Genomic DNA, 24,575 nt, shown 5'->3' on the forward strand with positions numbered 1-24,575 from the left:
GGAACAGGTTTGGAGGCATTCTGTAGAGAGCACGCCGAGCGATGGCACATGTGAAAATGTGCTCTGACATGCACCGAGGAGCTTTCTGGTTTTTACTAGCGCGTGTTGTTCGGCGAATGCGATGTGTCTGCTAGAAGCCGGAGGGGCTCTAGATGTGGGAGTTCGACTTTAATTCACTCGTGGGTCATCTGATCGTGGTGATGATATGAACGACAGACGATAGTTCTTGCCAGCTCAAACGTGGACAGTGGCCGAGTGGAAGAGAGGAGATGAGTGCACGAGGGTGAACTGTGATTGACAGATGACAGGCAAGAGCGAAGTGGAGTGGGAAGTTGCCCTACAGTATAGGCAGGCCGTGAAGAAGGTTTGTGGAGTAGTTAGGCAGGGAGCCGGGGTGCTGCGATTCTGCTTTACTCCTCATCTGCCTTGTGGCCGGTGCGTTGCGGTGGTGAGCAGAGCGAGCAGTCACACTCCGCGCTCCTTCCACATCCCCCGTCGCAAGCTGCCCAGAGCATGGGCAGGTGGTGGTGTAATTGAGTCCGCGAGAAGAGGAGTCCACGCCAGAAAACCAGACGCTCACATGCGCGAGGAGAAGTTGCGGGCGCGACAGCACAGCACACACGGCCTTCCCTCGCACCCATCTGCGCCGCGCGACCAGAGCTCCACAAGGGCCCCCATCGCCAAGCTGGTACGACGAGACGAGACGAAGCTGGACGACGAGCACGCGCGACGCTCTCGCTGCGATTCCGAGCGAACAACTCGCAGCCCACAGTCTGGTATAGCTGCCAGATGCATCCATCGCCGTGATCCGACATGACGGAACCGCAAAAGACCGAGGCCACGCCAGCGGCCACAGCTCCCGCAGCAGCAGGCACCAAAAACGACTCACCCACCACTGCGACCTCTCACGCGACCACGAGCAAAGACAAAGATGGCCCCAAGTCGCCCAAGCGCAAGGCCTCCGAGGCTACCGGCAACAACAACAACACAACCAACAATAACGCCGCCGAGAACAATGGCGAGGGCAAGAAGAAGAGGCGCAAGGTCAACCACGCCTGCGTGTACTGTCGGCGCTCGCATATGACCTGCGATTTGGAGCGGCCATGTGCTCGTTGTGTCAAGCGTGACATTGGCCATCTGTGCCACGATGAGCCTCGCGAGCCCGCCAAGAGGAGCAAGAGCGACATAGGCGTGGCAGATATCGCTCCTGCTCCGGGAGACGGCATGCAGCTGGCGAACGGGCACATGGCACATCCTCTGGGGAATGGCATGTCACACGTGAATGGCGGCTCGCAACCACAGCTCGCGCAGCCCACGCCTGTCTCGCCGCGGACACTGCAAACGCCCGTACCACAGCGAGGGAGCAATGCTGGCCTCTTCCAGAACGTGGACTGGAACAACAATCCTCTGCACAGTCAGTTCCAGGACATGCACCATCTGCATCCAAATTACATGTTCAACACATCGGAAGTGACCAATGAGTACAATTTGCTCAATGACTTCCTTTCCTCTTCTATCATGGAAGACGGCGCCATGTATAACGACTCGGATGCTCAGGCACTCTTCAATGACCCGCTACTGGCCACATCCTCCATGACTGCCCATCTCACGAATCCGAACCTCAGCACACAAATCGGTCAGCAGCCAACTTCATCAAATGCGGGCCAGCAACAACAACATCAGCCACAGCCGCAGCAACGACCGACCTCGCAGCAGATGCAGCCTCCCACACAACCGCATCTACAAGCGGGTCAAGAGATATCACGGCCTGGCTCGACCTTCCCGATTGACTCTCGAGCGCGAGATAAATTCTACATGACTGCTGCTGATCCCGCGGGTCTGTCGTCTGCGGAAGACCGCTTGCACAAACTCTTGAAAGCCAAGTATGATGCTGGAATGCTCAAGCCGTTCAACTATGTCCGTGGCTACGCTCGCCTCAATCAGTACATGTCGAAGAACCTCACACGAGAATCACAATTACGAATACTGAAGCAGCTGGATCGCTTCCGACCTAAGTTTCGTGAGGCAATGCAGTCTCTCACCGACATGCAGTTGGTGCTGGTCGAAATGTGGTTCGAACGAAGCTTGATGGAGTACGATCGTGTCTTTGCCTCCATGGCCATTCCCGCCTGCTGCTGGAGACGAACAGGAGAAATCTTTCGTGGCAACGCGGAAATGGCGGAGCTTGTGCGTGTGCCTGTCTCGAATCTGCGAGACGGCAAGATGGCGATTCACGAGATTGTCAAAGAGGACAGTCTCGTCTCATATTGGGAGAAGTTCGGTGCCATTGCATTCGATCAATCTCAAAAAGCCATCCTGACCAGCTGCACTCTCATGAGACCCGCACGAAGAAGAGAGGAAGCGGACGAAGGGACGAGCACTGCGGGCAAGGATGGCAAGACCACGGAGAAGGTGAAGATGGAGGCTGTACGATGTTGCTTTTCCTTTACCATTCGGAGAGATACCCATAACATGTGAGTGGCAATTCCTGTTGCCCTCTAGAGCGCAGGCTGACTTTTGTTGCAGACCCTCACTCATCGTAGGGAATTTCCTTCCCATCACCGAGCGACGACAGCCAAATGCGCAGCAATAGGAATGCTCGCACCAGGCGGCTGATCATCGCTATGTATTTACACCCGACAAAGCTGATGACCTCTGGGCTGAGCCTTGATTCGACAACGACTTCAATGAGCTATTCCAGTCTCGCGGCACAGCAAACAACCACGATATATGTGTTTGTGTCACGTTCTGTTTTTCTTTTCTGTACTGCGCATATTTGTAGATACCATTCTGCATCAAAAGTAAGAGAGCACTGCATGCGGAAGGACGAGAGTGGGTTTGATATACCAGGCATATGAGCGCGAGCTCTCTCACCTACGAGACGACATTGATCAAGCTGACTCACTTGTTCATTAGTAGCATTTCATTGCGAAGAGGCTGCAGCGTTCGGATCCAGTATACGACCAAAAAGTGAAGCCTTGCAACAGTACGGTGGATAGCAAGGTCTCGAGCACGTGAGTTTGCTGTTCACTTTCCTGAGGGCTGGCGGCTTTACAAGAGCTAAGGCCACAAGTCCAAGAGTCTGCCAATATTTGCAGCACAGGCGTGCATCACATGACTGTCCCTCTTCGTCCAGCTGTTGCCTGGGTCCTGTTCAGCTACCTTTCTACTCTCGTAGTTCCCGATGCACTTCGACAAAGCTGTCCACCATGGCTGCGAGGAATCGCCTCCTGGAATACGTCCTGTTGATTGTCGTCTCGCTAGCCTTTGTTTCTGCGACTGTTGGATATCCTGACTGCCGCAATCCGCGGTGCTTGCCTATCGCAGTTCATGATGCACCGGGCGTGGGCTTTGACCTTACGGCAGGCTATGGGTAAGTCTCAAAACCACAGTCCTGGAGGCGAAGCTTATATCCCCCGAGTGTATCAAGCGTGAACTTCTACAATGGCCCTACCAAGGATCTTGTCAAGGTTGAAGCCGCGCAAGAGTACAAAGATTTAATCGTGCGATTGTCTGCAAGCCCTTCGTCTCGACCAAGCTACATCGACTCGCTCAAACGATGGTGGAACAAGCAGCGCGGTCGCCCGAGCACTACAGACGTTGGCATCATAAGCGATCTGATCCTCCAACTAAAGAACGCTACAGAAGTCGAGCTTGGCATCAACCTTGACAAGATTGTTCTTTCTCACCTCCGATTCCCCGCCTTGAGAGCAGAGGACATCGGTGATGCGGTTGAGTACGCCGGCCTACAATCCTGGCTCCACACGAGCGATAACGGCGAATGGGACCCAAATCAATTAAGTCCGAACAGAGCTGCCCTGGCTGCGCACGGAGTGAACCTCTGCCAGGAATACGGCTCCTGGCAAGTCTGCATTGAGCCGATCTCGGCGAATGTATCAGATGTCACAGTCTATTATGCCTCGCTCACGAGAAGCGCGCTTTATACGAGTCTTGACACTTATTTGCAACCTTTTGAAGTACATCGAGAACGCGAACCTTACAGCTTCTTCGACAGCAAACTTGGTCTAGACAACATGCCGCAATTTCCTTCCGAAGATGCATACTGGGACTCTATGCGGGATAAACTCGTGCCACCAAGGAACAGTGTCTACGGTAGACCTATCACCCATGTTATCGTTGGAGGTGAGGCTGCGATGATGCCTGGATTTCGAAATGCGCTGCGAGAGGCGCTAGTGAATGCTTCGGTATCTCAGAGTGCGGTTGATGCGATCATCAACACTGATGAGTCCTGCCCATTCCCGTTGCATGCTGCCGCCAGAGGCGCGGCTTTGCTTGCTAGATGGCGACAAGAAGCACGGCTTCACTGTTTTGAGATGCTAGGGGACTGCAATGAACAGCGAGCACGTGAAAGAGACGGAAGATCAGCAGCTAGGACTTCTAGGCAGAAACCCGATTGGTAGCGACAGGCTTCTCTACGATGAACATTATAAGAGGCTACCTGGGACGGCTGCGGCGATGTGACGTTAACATATCATGACGTACAGGCAGAAACTGACGTAGTTGACAACCACAATGCCTTGTTCCACAAAGCCAAACACGACCACGCTCTTGCTAGTGCACTAGGAGGTTGGGCAGTCTTTGGAAGACTTAGAATCGAACGAAGCGCAAATACACTGCGGGAAAGCTCTTGAAAAAAATTAAGAAATCAGAAAAATTGTTGTTGGACATAAATGCCGCGTGCGAAGTTTTTTTCTTTTAAAATCGCAGATCGACTCCGGGGGGGGTTTTTTTTCAACGCTCTACTTACCCATCAGCCCTTTTGTAAAGCTTGAGATCTCGAGTTTCTATGCCAGAATGCATGAGGCACTGGGTGAGGCAATCGGGGTCGCTGTTCTCTTCTACGCAGGATTCATCGTTCGCGGCTTTCACACATCCGTCGTAGTGGTTAGAAACGCATGAGTGGACAGTTCTAGGGCAGCATTTGTCCCCAATAGACCATCCGTATGTGAGGCGAGAGTAGAAGAGTATAGCGCTTGTTGTGAAGATGACGAGCTTCATAGTGCCGAGACAAAAGGCTTGGGGGAGGTTTCCAGTTAGGTAAAATAGTTGGTGTGATAGGAGAAAAAAGAGAATTGCAGCGGCGAGAAGTCAGACGGATATAAATGCTGCAGGGAGTTCTCTATGCCATTCGAGAAGGTGTTAGCGGCAGGACTGGAACACAGTTCTAATACTGCAAGTGTGGAACGGCAGACAGGACCTATCCGAATGAATAGTAAGCTTGGTCTCTACACAAGACAATGCTGAGTCGGGTTTTGTCCTGTATCGACCCAATCGGCCGCCTCGGTGTGCTTTCTAGACCTCTGTCAACCAATCAGAACACACCAGAGAGAAACTAGTTTAGATTATGCACCATCATGGGTACATGTATGTGTGCTTGCAAGTTGAGACCTACTACTCTGTCTCCCGTACCACGTATGCGGTACTGCGGCTGTAGACGGATATCAATGCTGCGGGCGCTCCCCATGCCAACCGAGGAGGTACCGGTACTGTACAGCAACTTGCCCTAAGTGACTAAGTCTGCATTCCTGAAACCTCTAGCGCTTGACACCACCTGTCTTGAGTGTTGATTTTCTTCGTACAGAGTTAACGGATCGACACACTAATCGATCATGTGGATTGCTGAGTTCAGTGGCTTGATTCTGAGGGATAGTGTCTATGTTCAGTAATTTGTGCGTCAATCCTGTGCCTTGATCACTGCCTCAATCCCCTGTCTGACATACCATCGACGATATTCCGAATAATCTTAGGATCAATGGCCTTCCATGCCTGCGGAGATACCTCTCTGAGAGTGGTATTTTGGCGCTCTTTGCTAGTCTCGCTGTCGAGGTCAGGACGCAGCTCATAAACCTTGGTCGTGAGGTGCTACCAAACGTGCTTAACAGGGCTCAAATGAGCGCTATATTGCGGCCAGTCTGTCATTGTTGTCGAACAATTCTCGAGGAACCAGCAGCCGCAGCATTGCTTAATAGATGGCGACAGGAAGCACCGTATGGTCGCTTCAGAGAAAGGGTGTCGGTAGGTGTGGAAGGAAGAAAGGTATAGAAGAAAGCAAGGTGTAGTAAGGTGGAAGGTGAGGTGGTACGCGACTTCTACAAAAGAGCGGAAGGAAGCAATATCACACCCGACAAACCTTTCATCGAAGGAGCCTGAGAAGGAGGCAGACTTTTGCTGGGCTGCTTGTCGACGTTGTTCAGCTCCTCCTCCATGACCGGTTCGGCTATCTGGGATCCGTCTAGGCCTTGGGTCCCGTCCGTCTACTTGGGCAATCCGCCCTGGAACATCCGATGCAAGGCCGAACTATTGCGTCCATCGCTCGTCTCCATAGCATCATGAGCCTCCGGAAGACCACCAGATCCGGACTTGTCCGTGGCTACCACAACGTCAGCGATACCGCTGAACGGTCGGACTAGCACCTTGGCTGGCATGATTCTCGCATCTCAAAGGAAAATAGACCTCTATCTGCATTTGGCAGCCATAGACCGCAACGGACCCATCACCCGTTCGCCCATACGCCGCAACAGACCGATTTCCATTCACATCACTACGGCCACGGTCCCAAGGTCACGACCGTCGCCCAATCGACCCCTGGTGCTGATCCCGCTATGCGTCAGCGCAGAGCATCAATTACTGTGCACGAGGAACGCAATGTGTACAGTATAGCACACACAAAACTGTGCATTTGATGAATTGCGCTCATCATCAATCGAACACAATGCTATCTGGTCATCAGACTGTGCACTCATCCGCAGGCCAATGCCATATGGTCTCGCCACGCGGCATCGCGGCCTGCACGTATCCTTATGTCCAGTCTGTGACCCAAGTGCAGGGCTAGAGTTGAATGACATGATATATATCATAATATACAGGTAGAGACTGACGTAGTGATAACAACAACAAACGCCTTATTCCACACAGAGTCAGAGACGGCCACCACGCTCTTCCAACAGGTCGATATTAGCAAGCAGAGTCCTTAGAATCAAAGTCCGTGCAGATGCATTGCGGATCACCACTAAATTCAAGATCAAAAAATCGTCAGCATAAATCCTCTGCGAATTTATCGCATCAAAAGCTCGGTTCCAATTTACCCATCAGCCTTTCTGTAAAGCCTGAGGTGATTGAACTCTATCCTGGTATGGTCGGAGCACTCATCTGTGCATTTGTCATGTTGAGCTCCCTCGTTCACCTCTTCTACGCAGTATTCGTAATTGAGATGAACACAGCCGTCGTGGCCTTGGCCAACGCATTTGTCGACATTGTTCTTGCAGCATTTTCTCCCTTGAACCCACGCGGTTCCGTATGTGAGGCCGGAAAAGAGTAGAGCGCTTGTCGTAAAGATGGTGAGCTTCATTGTGAGAGACAACAGGAGGCTTAAGGGCTCTTTCCAGTTCAGTAGGAATGTAGGTGTGATAGTGGGAGATGAGAATTGGAGCGGCGAGAAACGAACGGATATATAAATGCTGCAGGAGTCATCTATTTCAATCGAGGAGGTCAGCAACGAGAATAGACAGATATCAATGCTGGAGGAGTTCTCTATTTCCAATCGAGGAAGTCCTTGCACTGTACACATCTCTCTCGAGTTGCCCTAGGGTTCACGCAACAGTCAGACGCGACGGTTCCTTGAGCATACTTGGAACTGTTCAACGTGAAGAAGTACAACGCTCTACGCCCGTGAGCCCTAACTCTCTAGGCTCTGAACCTTAGGCCTCGAGCCCGTGAGCCCTAACCTCTAGATCTTGAACCTTCAGCCTCGAGCCCGTGACCAAGGAGAGCACCCTAAGCAGTCTTCCTGCAAAAAGCTTGAGAGGCAGGAGTACGAAAGAGATGCCCTCGGAGCCCATGGCCCAGGCGTTCGGTCCAGATGCGACATGCGGTTAAAGATGCGAAGCGAACACTGTTATTTGACCTTGCAACATGCTGTTAGCAAGATCCTGCACTGTCGCGCCCTGACGATCAACGTGCGACCATAGTTGCATGCGCAGTACAATAAAGTTGTGCTACGGCCCTTACTAAGTCACTCGTGCCTCATTTCTTTGCCAACACGTCGATACTCGCCCCTCTACTTCTGTTCTACACTCCCCTTCTGCTCTACACTCTCACTCCCTCAGCAGAGCTCACGCATCTCCCAGCAATGGGCAGTCCGAGACAGGTCAAGCGAGCAGACGTCGTGGTCGATGAAGCCTTCCCTCTATCCCGGCGCCGGCCGCATTGGACGAAAAGCTCTTGATCTACGCTGCGCGGCGCAACCGGCCAGGTGCGATGCCGGATTTCGAGTTGTCGGTGGCAAAGCAGTACTTGGAGCAGCACTCGAAGTTTCTCAATCCGCGACGAATGGAAAGAGAAGGAGGCGTGAGCAGCTGTCTGCTCCCAGGCGCACATCCGATGCAGTAGTATGTCGGAAGCGGATTATCTTTGGTGCGGCGCGACGTTCTGCTGCTCTGCAGAATCGTCGCACCTTTATTGTTCCGCTCCGAAGTTTACCTCTTCCAGGATTCGCAAGTGCCGTCTGAGAAGGAGACAGGTGAGCAGCACGACGTCCCTGGACTACGAAGTCCTCCACCCAGCCCAAGTCTCACCGGGACCGACGGTAAGGCTGAGCTGATGAGCACTTCTCGTGGAGCGCGGTGGCTTGCGTTTAGCGAGTCGCAAGGTTTGGTCCAGATCTCAAGAGGCGCGCAACGCCAAGCTCCATCGTTGGCTGGAAACGACTTTGACTTTTCCATGCTTCACGCCCAGATCCACGTGGCGAGCTGGCAAAGGTAGGCAACCTTTCCTCTTGCGGTAAACTTCTCTGATGCGACAACCGCTTTGGCATAAGTTCTTCAGCCTCATGTCTTGCATGGCTGAAGGCCAGCTCGAATGCGGTCTAGCCAAGGGTGTCTGGGCTGGACAATGGCTGAACTACACTTTTTCACGCGTACGCCTTTGCGGTGACCCCGTGAGAGAAAAGTCTACACGTGGAGAGCTGTTTCCCTTTCCGGGTGCTGTGTAGATTGGCATGCTCGCTCTGGTCCGGAGGCGTTGAGTCGTGGGCTGGAATATATGTCCTGGGAGGCGTACACGTCCCAGATTTTGTGAGATAGTTGGTTTTGTTGTTTCTCATCTTCTTCATCACTGCATACACAGAAGGGGTCGGGGATCTGCCTTCATCGCCACCATGAAGTTCTGTTCACTCATCCTTGCTGCTGCGGCTGCAGTCAGTGCTGCTATTGTCCCTCCTCCCGGACTGCAACCCAGACAAATGTCATTCTGCGGCACTGTGGCGAGCAGGTGTACGGGTACCAGTCGACAAGCACAACTGACGACTTACTGCTCTTCCTACCTGCGAATCCCCAGAGTTACAACGACACGAACAGTTACAGCAGCTACAGTGAGGCCTACAACTACCGTCACCGTGAGAGTTGCAGGCATTACAACAATCACCACTACTATCAGTGTCACCCGAACATTGAGCCAGACTTCGACGACGAATGTCGCCATAGCTGCTGCGACAGTGTCGACAACACAAACGACTACGTCCTTTTCGACGAGAACAACCACTACGACCAGGACCGTAACGACACGGACGACGAGCGTCCAAGCTCCCGATGTCACGCAAATGGTTTCCGAATGTGCTGCGCCTCCCAACCCTGATGCCGCAATCACAATCATGCGAGTAGGAAACGGTATTTCAAGAAAAGAGAAACGCGAAGCCTCTGACGACGACAATGTCGTACTCGCGAAAGAGCTCATGGAACGACAAGCTATCGCCAAACCCGCTTGCCTGGCCTCATATACCAGCGCTTACAGGCAGAGTTCGGCGTGTAGCTGTGCTTCGATCCGTGCTTCGACAAGCACATCTACAAGATTTGTTACTGCTACGAGCACGAGCACCGCCACTACGACTCTCACCACGAGCGTGAATACGATCAGGGCTACCGTGACAAACACTGTTGCGACTGTCACTCAGATCATCGCCGAGACGGTCAATGTGCAAAGTACTTTCACCTCGACGATGATGAGCACGATGACGAGACTTGTTTCTGGGCCGACGACGACAGTCTTGAGCGGTGTAAGTACATACCCCCGTATCCATCGTCCGAATAATGATCATACTAAACCTTACTTCTCACAGGTCGTCTTCACCCGCACCCTCTCTCCCAAATCCACAATCTACACCCTCGGCGGCGCAGCCGCCCAACCAACCTTCTACATCCAAAACGACGTCCTCAACTACGCATTCCTGCAAGCACCCTGGAGCGACAAGAAAAAGAAGAACAAGAGAGACGCAGCAGGCACATTAAACTTCGACTCCATCCCCGCCTCCTCAGCCCAACTATTCTCTCTCCCCGCTGGCATGTCCGGCCCTCTCGCATCCTCCGACGGAAGTCTTCTCGCGGCACAATCAATCGATATCATTTCCCCTGATGGAGAAGGATATGATAATATCGATGTCCAAATGGTTTCTGCTACGGATCTCGCGAGCGGTGCCTTCGGACCTGTGAGTTGTTCAGTTACAGCTGGAGCCAATGGGACTTGTCCGATGAGCTGTTGGTTTACGGGACAAGGGATGGGAGATATCAATCAGGGAAATCCGTTTGGGACGTGGATGTTGGGGCAGCCGGGGAGTAGTGGGGATGATGAGACGTGGGGGGTTTGGGCTGTTACGCCGTAGGCGCTTGGGATTCCAAGGAAGGGAAAGATGGCCTCTCTTGTTGTTTTTTTTTCGGACAGGATAGATTGGATTTTTCAAGTACGATACGATACCCCGGTGTGTATTAGCGAGCGTGGGAAAGAATTTTGAGCATGACTGCATATATTGTATGACCGAGATAGCATTGTAGTGCGATCAGAACTGTAATATGATCACCTCACTGCCTTGACTGCTACGCTTTTCCGCTTATTTTCCTTGTCTGGTAGAACGAAGCGACAGCGACAGCGACGCCCGGATTTTGCCAGAACATGGACTAGCTGACCGCCTCGACTTAAATCTGCTGACGGTAGCATGATGTTCAGAAATAGACTGTGATGTTGGCAGTTTGAAGAACCGATCGAGCAGTGGAGAGTGGAAATCAGATCATGTCCTTCATGACAGTGCGGCGTGTTCGCAACGAGTTTCGCACTTTGCGCTATTGGTCTGCTATGCCAAAATACCAAAATGCAACGCTCCCAACCTATCGAAGTATGCATTCCGAGGCCATCCACCGAGGAGCCACCACAGATGAGCGCTTCCTTTCTTTCTATGTCCCCCACTCATCATATCCCATCCGCTCGTGTATGCTGTTGTTTCTTCTTCTATGCAGCGCTAGAAAACCCAGATCAAAACAAAAAGCCAATAGCAAAAGACCCCCATGATAAAGATGCTGCATCGTAACTCATCTCGTATCTCATCAGCATCAACGTCAATCATGTAACCAAGAGGGGGTATCACAGATCTTCCGCATCCTCACTCTCATCAAAACAAGCGCAAGCGCTCATCATCGCTTCTTCAGCTTAGAAGGCAAGAGACCTGTGGTAAACACACAGCCCAACGTGATCCCACCTGCCATGTACAAGAATTTCTTGACCGTCTCAGGATCCTTCAGACCTTCTTCTTTCTGCATAGACTGTGCGATGATGGGCGCCAGAATCGAAAAGAGTCTGCCCCATGTTGTGGCCAATCCAGTGGCTGTCCCTCGAATTTCCGCCGGGAAGACCTCAGGCGTGAAACCGTATAGCACAGCGTTGAACATGCTTTGGAAGAAGTATTCCATGGCGTTTAGGCCAATGTTCGAGGCAGGTGAATTCGTCATGCTGAAAAAGATAATCGACAAACCCATCAAGCCAGAAGAAATGGTCATAGTCCATTTCTTCCCCAAACCCGCCATGCGAGTCATCATAGCTCCGAGGACGACGCCGACGATTCCAGGCGAATAGATCGCGACGTAATTGCGATAAGTTTGTTCCAATGAGACGTCGATTTCGCTATTCTTGATGGCGATGATCTTGGGGAAGTAGTAGCCTGCCAGGGTGAAACCGAAGAAATCGCAGATATATGTCAGCCAGACGAGAATCGTGATGAAGAACATTTCTTTGCCATCGAAGAGCTTCTTGTACTTCCCGAGTTCCTTCTTGACTTCACCTTTCCAGTAGTTCTTATCCGTGAGTTCCATTCTGTTCTTAACATAGACGGCATCGGATTCGTCTTCAGCATCTGCACGCTCGAAGTCGCGGAGTCGGAGAGTGCACTCTTTGCCATTCTTCCTTGCCACGGCCTGCAAGACTCGGATTGCTGCTTCATCATTTCCTTGACTCAGCAGGAATTTGGGAGATTCTTGAACCTTGATGACACAGCATCGAAGAATGAAGACCAGGACATTGACTCCTCCGATGGTGTATAGGACATATCTCCAGCCCATGTTCTGAGCTGAGCTACAACAGGCCACGTCTTCGGCGACATTCTTGCAGGACGGCAAAGCATCGGCTCGGCTGAAGTCTGGGGAGCAAGAGTGCGAAGGTACGAACGCGTAGGCTATCGCGCTAGTGCCAACGACACCAATAGGTTGGAAGATGGACAGCAGAGCCAGGAGGAAGCGTCGGTTCGAAGGCAGAAATTCCAAGCAGATAGTGGTGTCGACAGGTATGTTTCCGCCAATACCGAAGCCAATAACGACGACCAGCGCCAGGAATTGCCAGTAGGCGGTGACGAACCCAAGTCCGAGACCAAAGGCGCCGCTGAACATACAGGTCAAGTTGAAGACCCATCTCCTTCCGATCACGTCCCCCATGATACCCCAGAAAAAGGCCCCCGCAGTCAAACCTGTGGAGAAAGCCACGGATATGCTGCCCGAAACCTCGTCTGAGAAGCCCATTTCTTGTTGCAGGGGACCCAACACCAGGCCAAACGCCTGCGACCACAGTAAATCCAGCAGGTATCCGAGACCACACAACGACCACACGATCCATTGGTAGCGCCCCATTCCCTGAGAGTCGATCTCCGTGTCCACCATCCGGTATTTCCTCTCCATGGCGGAGAGAGTAGCACCGTCGGAGTCGTAGCCGGGCACTTCATTGTCCTCATGATCCTCCTCCTGCGATAATGTTCGTTCGCCCATGAGGCCGTGGCCCTCTTCGGTGCTCGTGCGGTAGTTGGCATCGTCTCGTTTCCGCTCTTCCAGGAGCAGTGGGATGCCCGAGTGGGCTCTGTTGAAAGTCGGCATGGCTGGCCGGACGGGCTGTTACACAGGGACAACGGCGGCGGCGGCAGCGAGCGACAGAGGCACGACGTGAGGAAGGATGTGACTCGCAGGTAGGCTGCTACATCAGGGGGGCGACAGCGGGCGATTATGAGGTTGTTCGGTGGAGCAGGAGGCGGGTGCTAAGCGACATGCTCTGCAGCGTCGAGAAATGGTGTGTGTGAATGTAGAGGGCACGGCAAGGCAGAGCAGGTAAGCGATTCCAGGGTGCGGGTGTGATTCTTTCTTCCCTGTCGTCAGTCGCACGCCGGCCCAACAAACTTTCTTTGGCTCTGGCGGCGCGCGATCCAATGTGCACGCGGGCAAACGACTTGACAAGGCGATCGGTGCGATCTCGTGAGCTAGCGCCAGAGTGTGCATAGATTGACTTTGCGCGCCTCGTCACTCCACAGCACAGAATCCTCCTCGCTGCAGAGGCAGAAAAGACGAAAATGGAACGGGGCTTATTCGTGCTGCAGATGGGAACCACGAGGACTGACTGCGACGAGCCGAGGTCACACTGGCGACATCATTCCCAGCATCGCCAAATAGACAAGGAACAGGCGCGCATGTGAGGAGAGGGCAGGAGCCAAAGTGAGGAGCGTCTGACGGAAGGCACGCGTGCGGCAACTATGATGCAATCCCAAGCCACCGAAAACGGAGCTGTGTCCGTCTTCCCGCGCTGCCAAGGCCAGGTCGTTCAACCAGCCAGCACGACGCGTTCTTGCTCCCACCACGCGTTTTCTCACAACTACAGCCATCTCTATTCTAACTTCGAAACTGTGACAACACAATCATCACTCTGCAGCCACCAGGAGCGTGGAGATCTGGGTCATCTCGGTCATCTTCATGGTGGGATCTCCATGTGACCTTTAGTGCCATTAACCTCACAGCTCTGCATATGCTCATCCAAAGCTCAGCGGAAAATGGATGAGCTCCCCTTGCACTCGACAAGCTAGGAGGACAGATCGCAGATCTCGCACGACTGAGCTCTCTGCACTCCGGCGACCCGGCTTGGGTTTCACGCGCTGAGCCGCGCATGCTCGCGGTGAGAGCATGTCCTGGAGAGCCTTCACGGGAGGGGAGAGAACACCAAGATATTCGAAATAGACTGCCGATGAAGAACATACATCACAAGGTGACAACTTACCCTCCTGGTGAGAGATTCAACGTCACCATCGCTCATATTCTGTCCAATACATCCAGAACAGCACGAAACGCCAAGAGCATATTTGAACTTCATACCATTTATTCTACTTCACTACCTCCCAGCACACCCACACAACCAACCCCTCCACCACCCTCCCCTCCCCTTCCTCTCCCTCTCAACCTCCTCAATCTCCCTAATGCCCTTCCCATCCCCACCCAACACAAACCTCCCCCGCCCCCCACCAATCGAAGACCCCTTCTTCCAAACCAACTTCCTCCTCAACGGCGCCGCCTCATCCAGCCCATCATCATCATCCTCAAAGAAACAAGCCGGATACTGCACTCCACCACTACCACTACCATTCCCACCACAAATACTATCCCTCCTCAACAACGATCCAAAAGAATTCCTCGGCTCAGGCGTAGGAGCAAAGGAAGGAGATGTAATCGTCGTTCCTGTTGTAGCAGTTTCATCTGACCAGCGAGATTTATATTTCTCACTGCTGGAGTAGATGGATGTCGGGGAAGTATACGCAGCAGTTGAAGATGAAGATGTCGTGGTGCGACGACTACTTCTCGCACTATTATTTGCGTTTGAGCTTGGAGGCGAGCTTGTGTTCACCGACGGCAAAATCCTAAGCGGAACACTAGGTTTCCGTTGTCGGTTCGCCAGTCTTGCTTGAAAGGAATAGATACTATCGTTTCGTGTTCGAATCGATGATGAAATACTCTCTTTCCGAGGGCGGTAGGTCGTTTCTGGTGGGGAGTTGACACTACTCGCTAGACTTGTCGGAGGGGAACTCAGGTCTCTTAGTGTCAAAGGTAAAGTTACTGAATGAAGCGCTGGAATCTGCGGCTGTCGACGCGGCGGCGTAACGTCTCGAATGACGGGAAAGAGCGTGTAGCCTCTTGTTAATGTCGCTGAAGGTCGAGATGGGGGCGAGATGGGGATCAGAGGCTGATCGGCTTGTGTTTTGGTCGCTGCTCGAGGGCGCGTTCTTGGTAGCATGATGGCTTTTTGCTCCGTAGAAGGGAATTTCGTGCATGGCGTGGGAGTAGCTGGTAATCCGAAGTCGAATCGCTCGATCGCGGGATCAAGTTTTGGAGTCGGAGGCGGGGGAAGCACAGGGCTGACGATTCCAGGTGAGGGTCGTCGCATGTAATAGTCTAGTATTCCTATTGAGATTTCGGATTGTCGAGGAGACGGCGAAGTTTTGTTATCGCGGTCTTGTTGTTGTACTGCAGAGAACGAGGCGGTGCATGATATTGTCGGACTGTCGTAGCTTCCTTGCGATTGCGCTTTGGCATACAAATTTACATTCTCTTTTTGCGAATGTGATGCAGTCCTGCTAGCGCTATTCGCATTGCTACTGCTCTGCTTCGAAGCAACATTCAACGGCTTAGGTCGCAAAGCTCGTTCGTGACCCGTTGACGAACGCGAACTTTCACGCCGAAATTCAACCCGTGCGAGTCGCGTGGTTGATTGTTGCGAAAGAAGCTGAAGATCTTCTGTATATTGTCCCATGGTAGTCATGTTGTCTTCAAACTCTCCAAGGCACAATAGGAGAAAACGATCAGACAGAAACAAACGAACCTACCCAGCACGAGCGGCGACCTTTACCTCAACGTCCCACTCCCAGAGCCCACCATTGGGACGGACGTGAGGGTGGAATGCAACCGTCAACAGAAAGCCAGGAGTCCCAAGCACCAGGTGAGGAGAGAGCAAAAGTCAGCCACAAAGTGGGTGTGAAGAAGCCTTGCGATCGAGACCTTGAACTCGGTCGCAGCTCGATGACCTGCATAGAATCTTACGCATTGCTCGTGTGTGACTGGTCCATGAGAAGTCCAAAGTCATTGTGAACCTATCAGATGTGCGGAGTTTTCTCCACGGCTTCCGCAGGGCTGGGGATGCAAGGGGGAATGTGATCAGAATTTTGCATTGCTGAGCATGCGAAAGACATGGAGATGTAAACAAAACAGTTTGGGCGTGGCGATGCATCGGCATGTTCTTTCGAATGGCGCAGAACTGTTGCTCTTGATCATATTCATGGTCTTGGGAAACTGGACGATTGTAAGCATGTGCGTGGCGTGAGCTTCGAGTCGCAGTTCTCAAACCACAGCGCAAGGCGCACGTTCTCCTTTGCAAACTTCGCGTCAGGGACAACAGTGGCGGCAGGAACTGTCTTCACACCTGCGTAGAATCCGAAATCCTGGTTCTGCAACTGTCTGGAATCCTGTCCCCAGCTTCTGCTTGCTCCAATGCAACATAACGTACCATCGCCAAAAGTTACTCATCCAAGCACCAAGAAGTCTCAAGAATTCTCGTCAAAAGCAGCCTGCAAATCCAACATCTGCCCACCTTGCGTACCAGTAAAAAGCTCACTCCCTTCAAACGTCGACTCCTCCTCTGCCGCTTCCACAGCGGCGCTAGCAGCTTCTTTAGACGGAGTCTTGAAAGGTTTCAATGAGCCACGATTGCCATTCGTCCCAGCAAGTGGTTGTCGACCCATACTCTGTCTCACACCCGTACTCGATCTCGTCAATCTTCTTCCACCGACACTCGCTCTTGGCTGCGCAGCCGTCGTCAACGGCGCGGCAAACGACAAAGACTTTCGCGGTTTCTGCCTCTTAGGCGTAGGACCGCTTTTGTCTTCTTGCGACGAGTCTCGCTGCCAGATTGACGATTCGTCGATGTTTGAGATCGACAAGTCCATGTCTTCAGCAGAGATATGTGAGTAATCGTCAGGTTGCGTCTGAGTTGGCTGCGCCATCGACTCTCGCGAGCGATGCGGTAAGCTGCCGCGAGATTGGCTTTTGTTGATGCCCATCGCTGCCATGAGATTGGCACGCATCGATTCCGCTTCGGCGATCTGTTGATCTTTCTCCTGGCATTTGCGCTGATATCTTTCGACCCTCTTTTTCAGGTCAGATATCTTCGCTTCGCGGACTTCGATCTCGGCCGTTTTCGATTCGGCGAGTTCGTTGCATTCGAGCTGCGCTTCTGCCAGCTGTCGGTGCAATTTTTCGCTTGTTGCCTGTAGTTCTTGTGCCAGGTTGTCTCGCTCACGTCTGGTCTGTTCCACAGAAGCATACAGTTTCTTGGTCTCACGATCGAGCTCTGCTCGAATCTCGTCACGCTCGGTTTGACACAACCCCAACTCTTCCCTTAGTTCAGATAGCAGACGAAGCTTCTCAGCGTCATCGCTGCTCGTTGACTGAAGCTGTTCTTCAAGATCGTTGTTCGCCGTCTTCAAGTTGTTGACCTCAGCTCCCATCCTGCTGACTTCGCGTTCAAGCTCGACCACACGACGATCGCTGCTCGACAGACGTTCTTGAAGCTGTTCTCGCTCAGTTTCGGCCTCATTGAGACCGAGCTCAAAGTTCGAGACTTTGGCGGCAAGCTCGTTGTATTTTGACTTCCACTTCGTAGTCTCTTCTTCAGCATCTTCCAGTGCCTCTTGCTTTGAAGCTACATGTGCCGCAGCGTCTAGCTCAGCTGTCTGCTTGGCAGTCTTCATTTCTGCGAGCTGCCGTTGCGCATCTGCTAGCGACTGGCGAAGTGTCTCCTCCAGATTGGAAACCCGCTCAAGAAGTTCGGCATTCTGTCTCAATGCACCCTGAAGCTCGTCGGCTCTTGTCTGCTCCTGTTCTTCGAGTGACCTGACTTGTGACAATGCGTCGACATACTTCGCCTCGATCTCTTCGAAGGCGGCTGTGAGAGCTGAGTTGTGTTCTTCGAGTGTACGCACTTTCTCCTGCTCTTCTCGCAATGGTCTCTCGACATTCTCACACCGTGCTTCCAGATTCGCGCAAGCTTTCGCGAACAAGCGCTTCACTGCATCCTGTTCCACATTTGCCCGTGCCTTGAAGTGAGTATCTACCGCCTCTCTCCAGTCGAACTGGTCATTTGCATCCTCTGACAGATTCAGTCCTTCCAGGTTTACGGCTTCCCTGTCATTGTGGCGTCGGTGCATGCAATCGACATCGCCACGAGCTGAGAGTGCATGCAAATTGAGCAAGACCGTCATAGCAGGGGCACTGAACGATGCGCCTTGCGAAGCTCGCAGCAGTATATTGCTGATCTGGTGTGCTAGTCTTGATCTAGCTCTTCGTAGTGCTTTGTGACACCAGCCACCTGCTTGATCATGATGAAGTTCGACCTCGTATAGAAGATCGTGCAGGTTCTGCAACTTCTGTAGAAATCTAGTGTCACCTAGTGCTTCCACGATCTGATGACTGGTAATCCTTTGACAGCTGACGATAGCCTCTGTGTCGGTAATGGTCTTGGTCACCGCATCCGCACCTGCTGCGAGTGCTGCGGAGTCCATTCGAGTCGCGTACTCGATAGCGTTGTCAAGTAATATACCAATCGGTGCTCTTGCCAGCACTCCAGAGAACAAGGCACTGTCATCAATGTGTGGACACAAAGTGTGTATTTGGTGCAATTGCTCCGGCTCCAGAAATGTCAACTCCAAGCTCTCCAGCACAGGATGTGGTAAGCTGTCCAGCTCGCACAGCTTCCCGACGAAACGAAGCGCCAATGTCTTGATGCGTCGCTCAACATCACCGGCACAAAGTCGTTCCTGCAACTTGCGGACCATTCCGGTATTCGCCATAGCCCAGATTTTTCGAATGTCCAACGGTATCGCAGCAATGATCTCATTCGCCAGTATTAAGGCCTTGATTTTCTCAGGCGTGCAGTCGCTTGGTGTAGCCTTTGCTGCCAAGTATGCTGATAGCACAACCAATTGGATGCTCTTCTGAGCCTTGGTCCCGGTGAAAAACTGCTGCATGGCCTCCGACTTCCATCTTGAAGAGACAGGCGTGCTTGCCAGAAAGTCTTGTGTATTGTACGAGCTTGACGTTAACCGGAACTCTGGATCAGTAGACGCGCAAACAAGGTTCATGATAGACAAGCAGTACAGACTCAAGCAGCCATCGGGTGTGCTAGAGCTGTTCTTCAGAATTTCCAAAATTTGGTCCTCAAACCGCGACATCGTCTCGCTGCTGAGAACTCCGAGCAGTAGACTCCCAGTGCCAGAGAGAATGAGGTATATGGGTTGAATAGTCGCCGGACATGGTCTCTTCGCAGCTTCTTCAACGAGCTGAATAAACAGCGTCTGCGCTTCGGCTGGCAACGCCACTGTATCCGGCAATGGCAGCGAGAGCAGCGCAACACTCGCTCTGGCATATTTCGAATTATCCTTCCCCGATGTGATCGCACGAGCTACTGCACTATGCAGCAAAGTCGGCTCTTGCCGCAAAAGAGCATTCCGACACGCCGCATTGAATGAGAATTTCGTGATGATGTCCAGAACATATGTCCACTGCTGCAGTCCTTCCAAAAGACAAGATGCAAGTGTTTCGATTAGGCACGGCTTTGCCGCAGCCCACTGCGCAATGTCGGCGTCGCTGCATTTCTCGGTGATACGATGCAGCGTCCTGAGCTGACTCGGGTATGGCGATGATGTGATTCGGTCCACTTCCGCCACCAGGCTCTCGTACTGCGCCATATCCAAAGCGGTGCTGTACTTTCACTGTCGTTGTCGCGACATGATGTGCATTGCGGTCTCCAGTCGAAGAAGTGTCAGCTCGCTTGGCGGGCCGGTTGGCGCGGCGACCAAGGCAACTGCCTTAGAGTGGGTCTATACCACGATTTAAGCTTTTATCGAGAGTCCAACGCTGGGTTCGCACGCGTTATGCTGGTAGACATTCTCTGCGGCCGCCGGAACGACCTGAAGAGATGAATGAGGTTTCTCATTACTTCACTCTACTTATTCATACATATGCCATGCGGTGTGCTCTCGAGCCCACACGCGATATCAAAACCTGGCCGCTATGCCTCGTAATCGTTCCACATCATATGCCACATTCAATATGCCAGTCGTACATCATTAGTTATAGCAGAACCTCTTGCCATCCAAGTGCTTCAACATTGTCCCCGCGTCCTTCCATCTATTCTTCACCACCCACCGATCTTGAACTCATGCATCATAAGCGTCGGCAGGACAGATGGGGGCAGCTTTGCGCTCGGATCATGCAAGACAACTCCGGTCTTCGTCGTAGTGGAGTCATGTCGCTCAAGCATGTGAAAGGAGTCACCTGCATCCAGGGTCCTGGGTGTGCTGAGACATTCAAGATTGGGTTTGATGCCATCACGATGCCAGTCTGCAGTAGGCAAACGGCAGTCGAGATGGTTTCCAGTTTCGGCTTCGATCTTCTTAGCCAAGATGGCCATCTGGAGCTCCCATCTCCAGCGGATCTTTCTTCGCTTTTGTTCGAGTGTGTCGTTGAGCTTGGCGAGCTCGCCATTGCACAGTCTCTCGAGTTCGAGCTCCGCTTTTCGTTGTTGGCGCTTCAAATCCTGGAATATGTCAGCGCAAGTTTCAATACCCGGATTGATGCAGATGCACACCTGCAATGCCCTGTCTTGCCGTGACGCTCGAAGCCGAAGCCTTCGATTTTGCTCACCGCGCAAGACGTTGATTGCACTTTCGTGCCTGACTTGCATCGAGTCTCTGTGCCATCTCGCCTTCTCCAATTCCGCAAGATCTTGCTCTGTGACAGTCCGGTCGTGCGCTTCACCCGTACTGTACATTCCGGCGCAATACGCTTCCATGTGCTTCAAAGCAGTCGCATTGTCGCGCCGTTCTTTTTCCTGGGCCTCCCTCAAGTCAGACTCTGCCTTGACTTGCTTGTCTTCCGCGTCGCTTGTGGCGAAAGCATGCTGTTCCTGCATCTCTTCGACCGCTGCCTCGTGCGCCGAAAGCATGGTCTGTCGCAGCGTCTCGTGTTTGGCCAGAAGTTCCTCACTTTGCTTTGATGCCCAGCTCAGCAACCGATCCCGTTGCTCTGTCTGTCCAAGATGAAGAAGCTTATAATCTTCACGAGCTACTGCTTGGTTGAAATTATCATGAGCCTCCAAAGACAATGGCGCGATGCTAGCATCGTCGGATAGAGTGTGGCCGTCGCGATCGCCACATCTGATAGCTGCTGCGGTATGCGCTGAGTTGCGCCGCGAGCTGCTCATGGATGGGCTCATCGACAGCGCGTCGTCCCACTGCTCTAGCTTTACCAGCAACGCGCTCTGTTCTTCTTGCGTCATGACACGTTCCACCAGGCTGCCTGGCACAGGCCTCCCACAACAGCTCGGAACCGCTCCTGTGTCAGAGTCTATCGCTGTCTTGACAGTATTGCGCAATGCCTGCGTGCACAGACGATGACCGCATGTCAATCTGTGTACAGCACGCCTCTGGTTCAGCGGGTCATCCGGGCAGTGAGGGCACTTGTTTCCGCCTGCTGTGAGAGAGTTCGATCGATGGCGACGTAACAGATTAATGCCACGGAGCTTGCGGAGATGCCTTCTGGGTGACAAGTCTGGCGATGCCGGCTGCGAAAGTGGCAGGAACAATGACTGACGGGTTGATGACGCTGGGGAGAAAGATAGTGACTTGTGCCCTTCTGGCACTCCACGCGAGACGAAACTGTCGTAGTCTCTGAACGATAGCGATGCGCGAGAATGCCGTTGATGTCCGTCGTGGGAGATGTAATCCTTGGAGGCCTCCGAGAAGGTCGAGACTAGGCCTGTCGAGTAGGATGTCCGTGAGTCGATAGACTCAGACCGACGAGAGTCGTCCGAGCAATATGTCCTAAATGGCTGCTTGATGTCTGCCACATACTCTGCTTCAATGTCCAGCCCGAGTTCTTTCGCGTCTGCCTTCAATCGCTCATCCAGCTCATCTTCTGTCTCCACATCCACCTTCAGCAGTTCCAACAGATAGGCCAAGTCTTGTTCGACCATCTCTTAGCATCATCGGCAGGTCGTCCAGCGCGCGAGAGTTGCCCAAGGGAGATTCCGGTTTGCGCTTCTTGTGTGTCAGAGGTAGATGCGATGTACTCTGTCTCCTTGCACCACTGGCTCCGGTCGGTGACAAATGGCCCCTCGATAATCGTAATGTCGCACAGCGTCTGTGGCACAACCACACTCAAACCTCCTCGGCCTGCGCCTGTGAAAGAAGGACAATGAACCACCACAGCTCGGTGCTCGCACGACAGCAGCAGGAGTATTCGTAGAGCCGGGCCTGGAGGGAAATGGAGATGTGAGGTCCGTCTTACACCGGCAAGTTCTCGCAGGGTTGAACGTCAGAGACGACTCCCAGGATGCGCCAACTGCTCCTGGACGCCAGCGGCAGTCCGCCAAACCGCGGGTGATCGTCCTGCAGCTTCTGTGCCTCTTCTGCCGGGAGGATCACCGTCGTCGAACTCTCCGAGCTAAAGTGCTGCACGTTCGCTTGTCTGTTGCGCATCAGGAATGGCGGTGGTGCGCCGTCAAACGTCCGACTCGTATCGCAATCCGATCCTGTGTTTCATCCATCCATCCCAGTACAGGTCTGGCCAGCAACAGCAGAACCATTGCCAGGTTTACCTCGAAGGCACCACGGCGATTTGGCGCACCCTTCCCTTGGTCGGTCTTGCAAGCAACGGTGGTGATGACAGCGCGCCCGAGCATTTTGCCTTTTCCGCCCTTCGGCTTCCTCCATCCTCATTATTCTGCACTACTGCAGCCAATGTGCAGCGCGGCTTGACTTACACCAGAGCCTGGGACGCTGACATAACCATTTCCTGCACACCATAGCGCGGCACAAACTCCTATTCCGGCACGTATCACGAACTGGTACCTCCTCCCTACCTCTGGTACCGCCGCTTCGCTTACGCGCCTCCGCCTGGCTGCAATAGGCACGGAGGGAAAGCCAGCATCGACCGCGAAAAGCTACAACGAGGTGGAAGACACAAGTGCCGCCGACGACTCGCGGTTCTGGGACTGCTGTGAGTCTACACTTGCCCCAAGAAGCAATTCAGCAGCAAGATAGCGATGTGGCCGCAAAGCGCTGCGGCGGCTTCGCTCCACCGTGACCGCCCGGCGGCCTCCGCCCGAGGACTGCATGATCAGTGAGTACATACGATGGCACAGGAGAAGCCCTAGGTCGACTGGTGTCATGATTTTGCATGCTGCGCGCGGCCGGCCAAGCTGTTGCTCAGATCTCGCGCATCCGCCCAACTGCTGGTGACATCCGCTTTCGGTGCCGAGCATTAGCAGCCAGCGAAGCAAGTTTGTTGAAGCCGTGCAGAACACTGCCCGCCAACCACACCTCGTCCACTCGTCCAGGCAATCTCATCTGGTGGCTACCGCCACCTTCAGCCAATCTGCTCGGGGTCTCCGCCTCATTACCACCGTCACAGCCATGTAAAGCGCCCCGGTTGGACCCCATGACGAGGAAGCTTTCTGCAGCTGTGCGGCGTTAATATCTACTCCAGCATCTCGACAGCTTGTGCCGCCCTGTCGGGAGCACTTGCACACCTTGGCTGTGTGTTGGTCTTCGCCAGACGATCAATTCTAACAGCAGGCTTTCCAATCCATGGCCCACGTAGCAAGCGCGGTGTACGCAGCTAGGCCACCAACTGGGACTGACCAGCGCCTAACATGCCAAGTAGACGAGCTAACGCAAGAAATACAAGTAGCGCCTTGCGCAATGAAGTGGCTTACGACTTACCAGCAGTAGGATCATGTGGCTGCTTTCCAGCGCCCGATCAGATCGGGGAAGCAATTCCAACCTGTAATTGTGCACAGTATGCCTCGTAGCTTGCCGACTGTCTGCCTTCCGAGCACTACTGTATCGATTTCGTGCGATCGCATACTACTGCGATTCTGAGGTCTATCCGGTCATCAGTCCCATGGCTCGCGCACACAGTCACAAGTGCGCACATGACAAGTTCCAAAAGAGGCACAGATGCGGAAGGCAAGTATCAACATACGAAGACTCTTCTTGGAAAGCACTGCGCAAGACATTTGGCTGTGCCTCACTGCACGAACGTCGCCGAGTCAGCGGTGCAGGAAGCGGATGTCTCGACGCCGGCCCCGCGCCACAAACTCGCTTCCAACTTCAAGTCCTCGAACTGGTGGTGATCAATGATGATGATCTCACCGACTATCATTATCAGGAGAAGGAGAAGATACTCACTTCCAATTGCACCTGTCGGGTGCATCTCAATGCTGGAGGAATTCAGCTGCAACCATCTTCTATCCTCTACTCGAAGTGGTTTCACGATGCGTTATGATCGATCAACAGGACCGGCAAGTGAGTGCCAGGTCCCGAATTCTTTCGTGCATTCGAGTGATCCTTTGGTCGTCTCTCCTTGGTTCACACTTTCTTGGTT

The 24,575-nt window shown here is 53.0% G+C and overlaps 6 protein-coding genes across 6 annotated transcripts; 3 read left to right on the forward strand and 3 right to left on the reverse strand.

Annotated features, from left to right (window-relative positions):
- Positions 1-813: 813 nt before the first annotated feature.
- Positions 814-2,593, forward strand: RHO25_002186 (uncharacterized protein; the record flags this gene model as incomplete). The annotated part of the gene is made up of 2 exons (XM_023594931.2): positions 814-2,474; positions 2,527-2,593. 2 exons carry the CDS (start codon positions 814-816, stop codon positions 2,591-2,593), a joined length of 1,728 nt encoding a protein of 575 aa, XP_023459262.1.
- Positions 2,594-3,209: 616 nt separating this feature from the next.
- Positions 3,210-4,421, forward strand: RHO25_002187 (uncharacterized protein; the record flags this gene model as incomplete). The annotated part of the gene is made up of 2 exons (XM_065602191.1): positions 3,210-3,373; positions 3,422-4,421. The coding sequence occupies 2 exons, from the start codon at positions 3,210-3,212 to the stop codon at positions 4,419-4,421; spliced, it is 1,164 nt and encodes a 387-aa protein (XP_065458263.1).
- A 4,754-nt stretch (positions 4,422-9,175) lies between these two features.
- On the forward strand, positions 9,176-10,672 carry RHO25_002188 (uncharacterized protein; the record flags this gene model as incomplete). The annotated part of the gene is made up of 2 exons (XM_065602192.1): positions 9,176-10,069; positions 10,133-10,672. 2 exons carry the CDS (start codon positions 9,176-9,178, stop codon positions 10,670-10,672), a joined length of 1,434 nt encoding a protein of 477 aa, XP_065458264.1.
- Positions 10,673-11,474: 802 nt separating this feature from the next.
- On the reverse strand, positions 11,475-13,196 carry RHO25_002189 (uncharacterized protein; the record flags this gene model as incomplete). The annotated part of the gene is made up of 1 exon (XM_023594929.2): positions 11,475-13,196. The coding sequence occupies one exon, from the start codon at positions 13,194-13,196 to the stop codon at positions 11,475-11,477; it is 1,722 nt and encodes a 573-aa protein (XP_023459264.1).
- Positions 13,197-16,672: 3,476 nt separating this feature from the next.
- RHO25_002190 (uncharacterized protein) lies at positions 16,673-19,873 on the reverse strand (the record flags this gene model as incomplete). The annotated part of the gene is made up of 1 exon (XM_023594928.2): positions 16,673-19,873. The coding sequence occupies one exon, from the start codon at positions 19,871-19,873 to the stop codon at positions 16,673-16,675; it is 3,201 nt and encodes a 1,066-aa protein (XP_023459267.1).
- Positions 19,874-20,322: 449 nt separating this feature from the next.
- RHO25_002191 (uncharacterized protein) lies at positions 20,323-22,161 on the reverse strand (the record flags this gene model as incomplete). Its single annotated transcript, XM_023594927.2, has 2 exons — positions 20,323-20,724; positions 20,776-22,161. The coding sequence occupies 2 exons, from the start codon at positions 22,159-22,161 to the stop codon at positions 20,323-20,325; spliced, it is 1,788 nt and encodes a 595-aa protein (XP_023459266.1).
- Positions 22,162-24,575: the final 2,414 nt, after the last annotated feature.

Source organism: Cercospora beticola, chromosome 2, assembly GCF_033473495.1.
Source record: "Cercospora beticola chromosome 2, complete sequence".
NCBI classification, from domain to species: Eukaryota; Fungi; Ascomycota; class Dothideomycetes; order Mycosphaerellales; family Mycosphaerellaceae; genus Cercospora; species Cercospora beticola.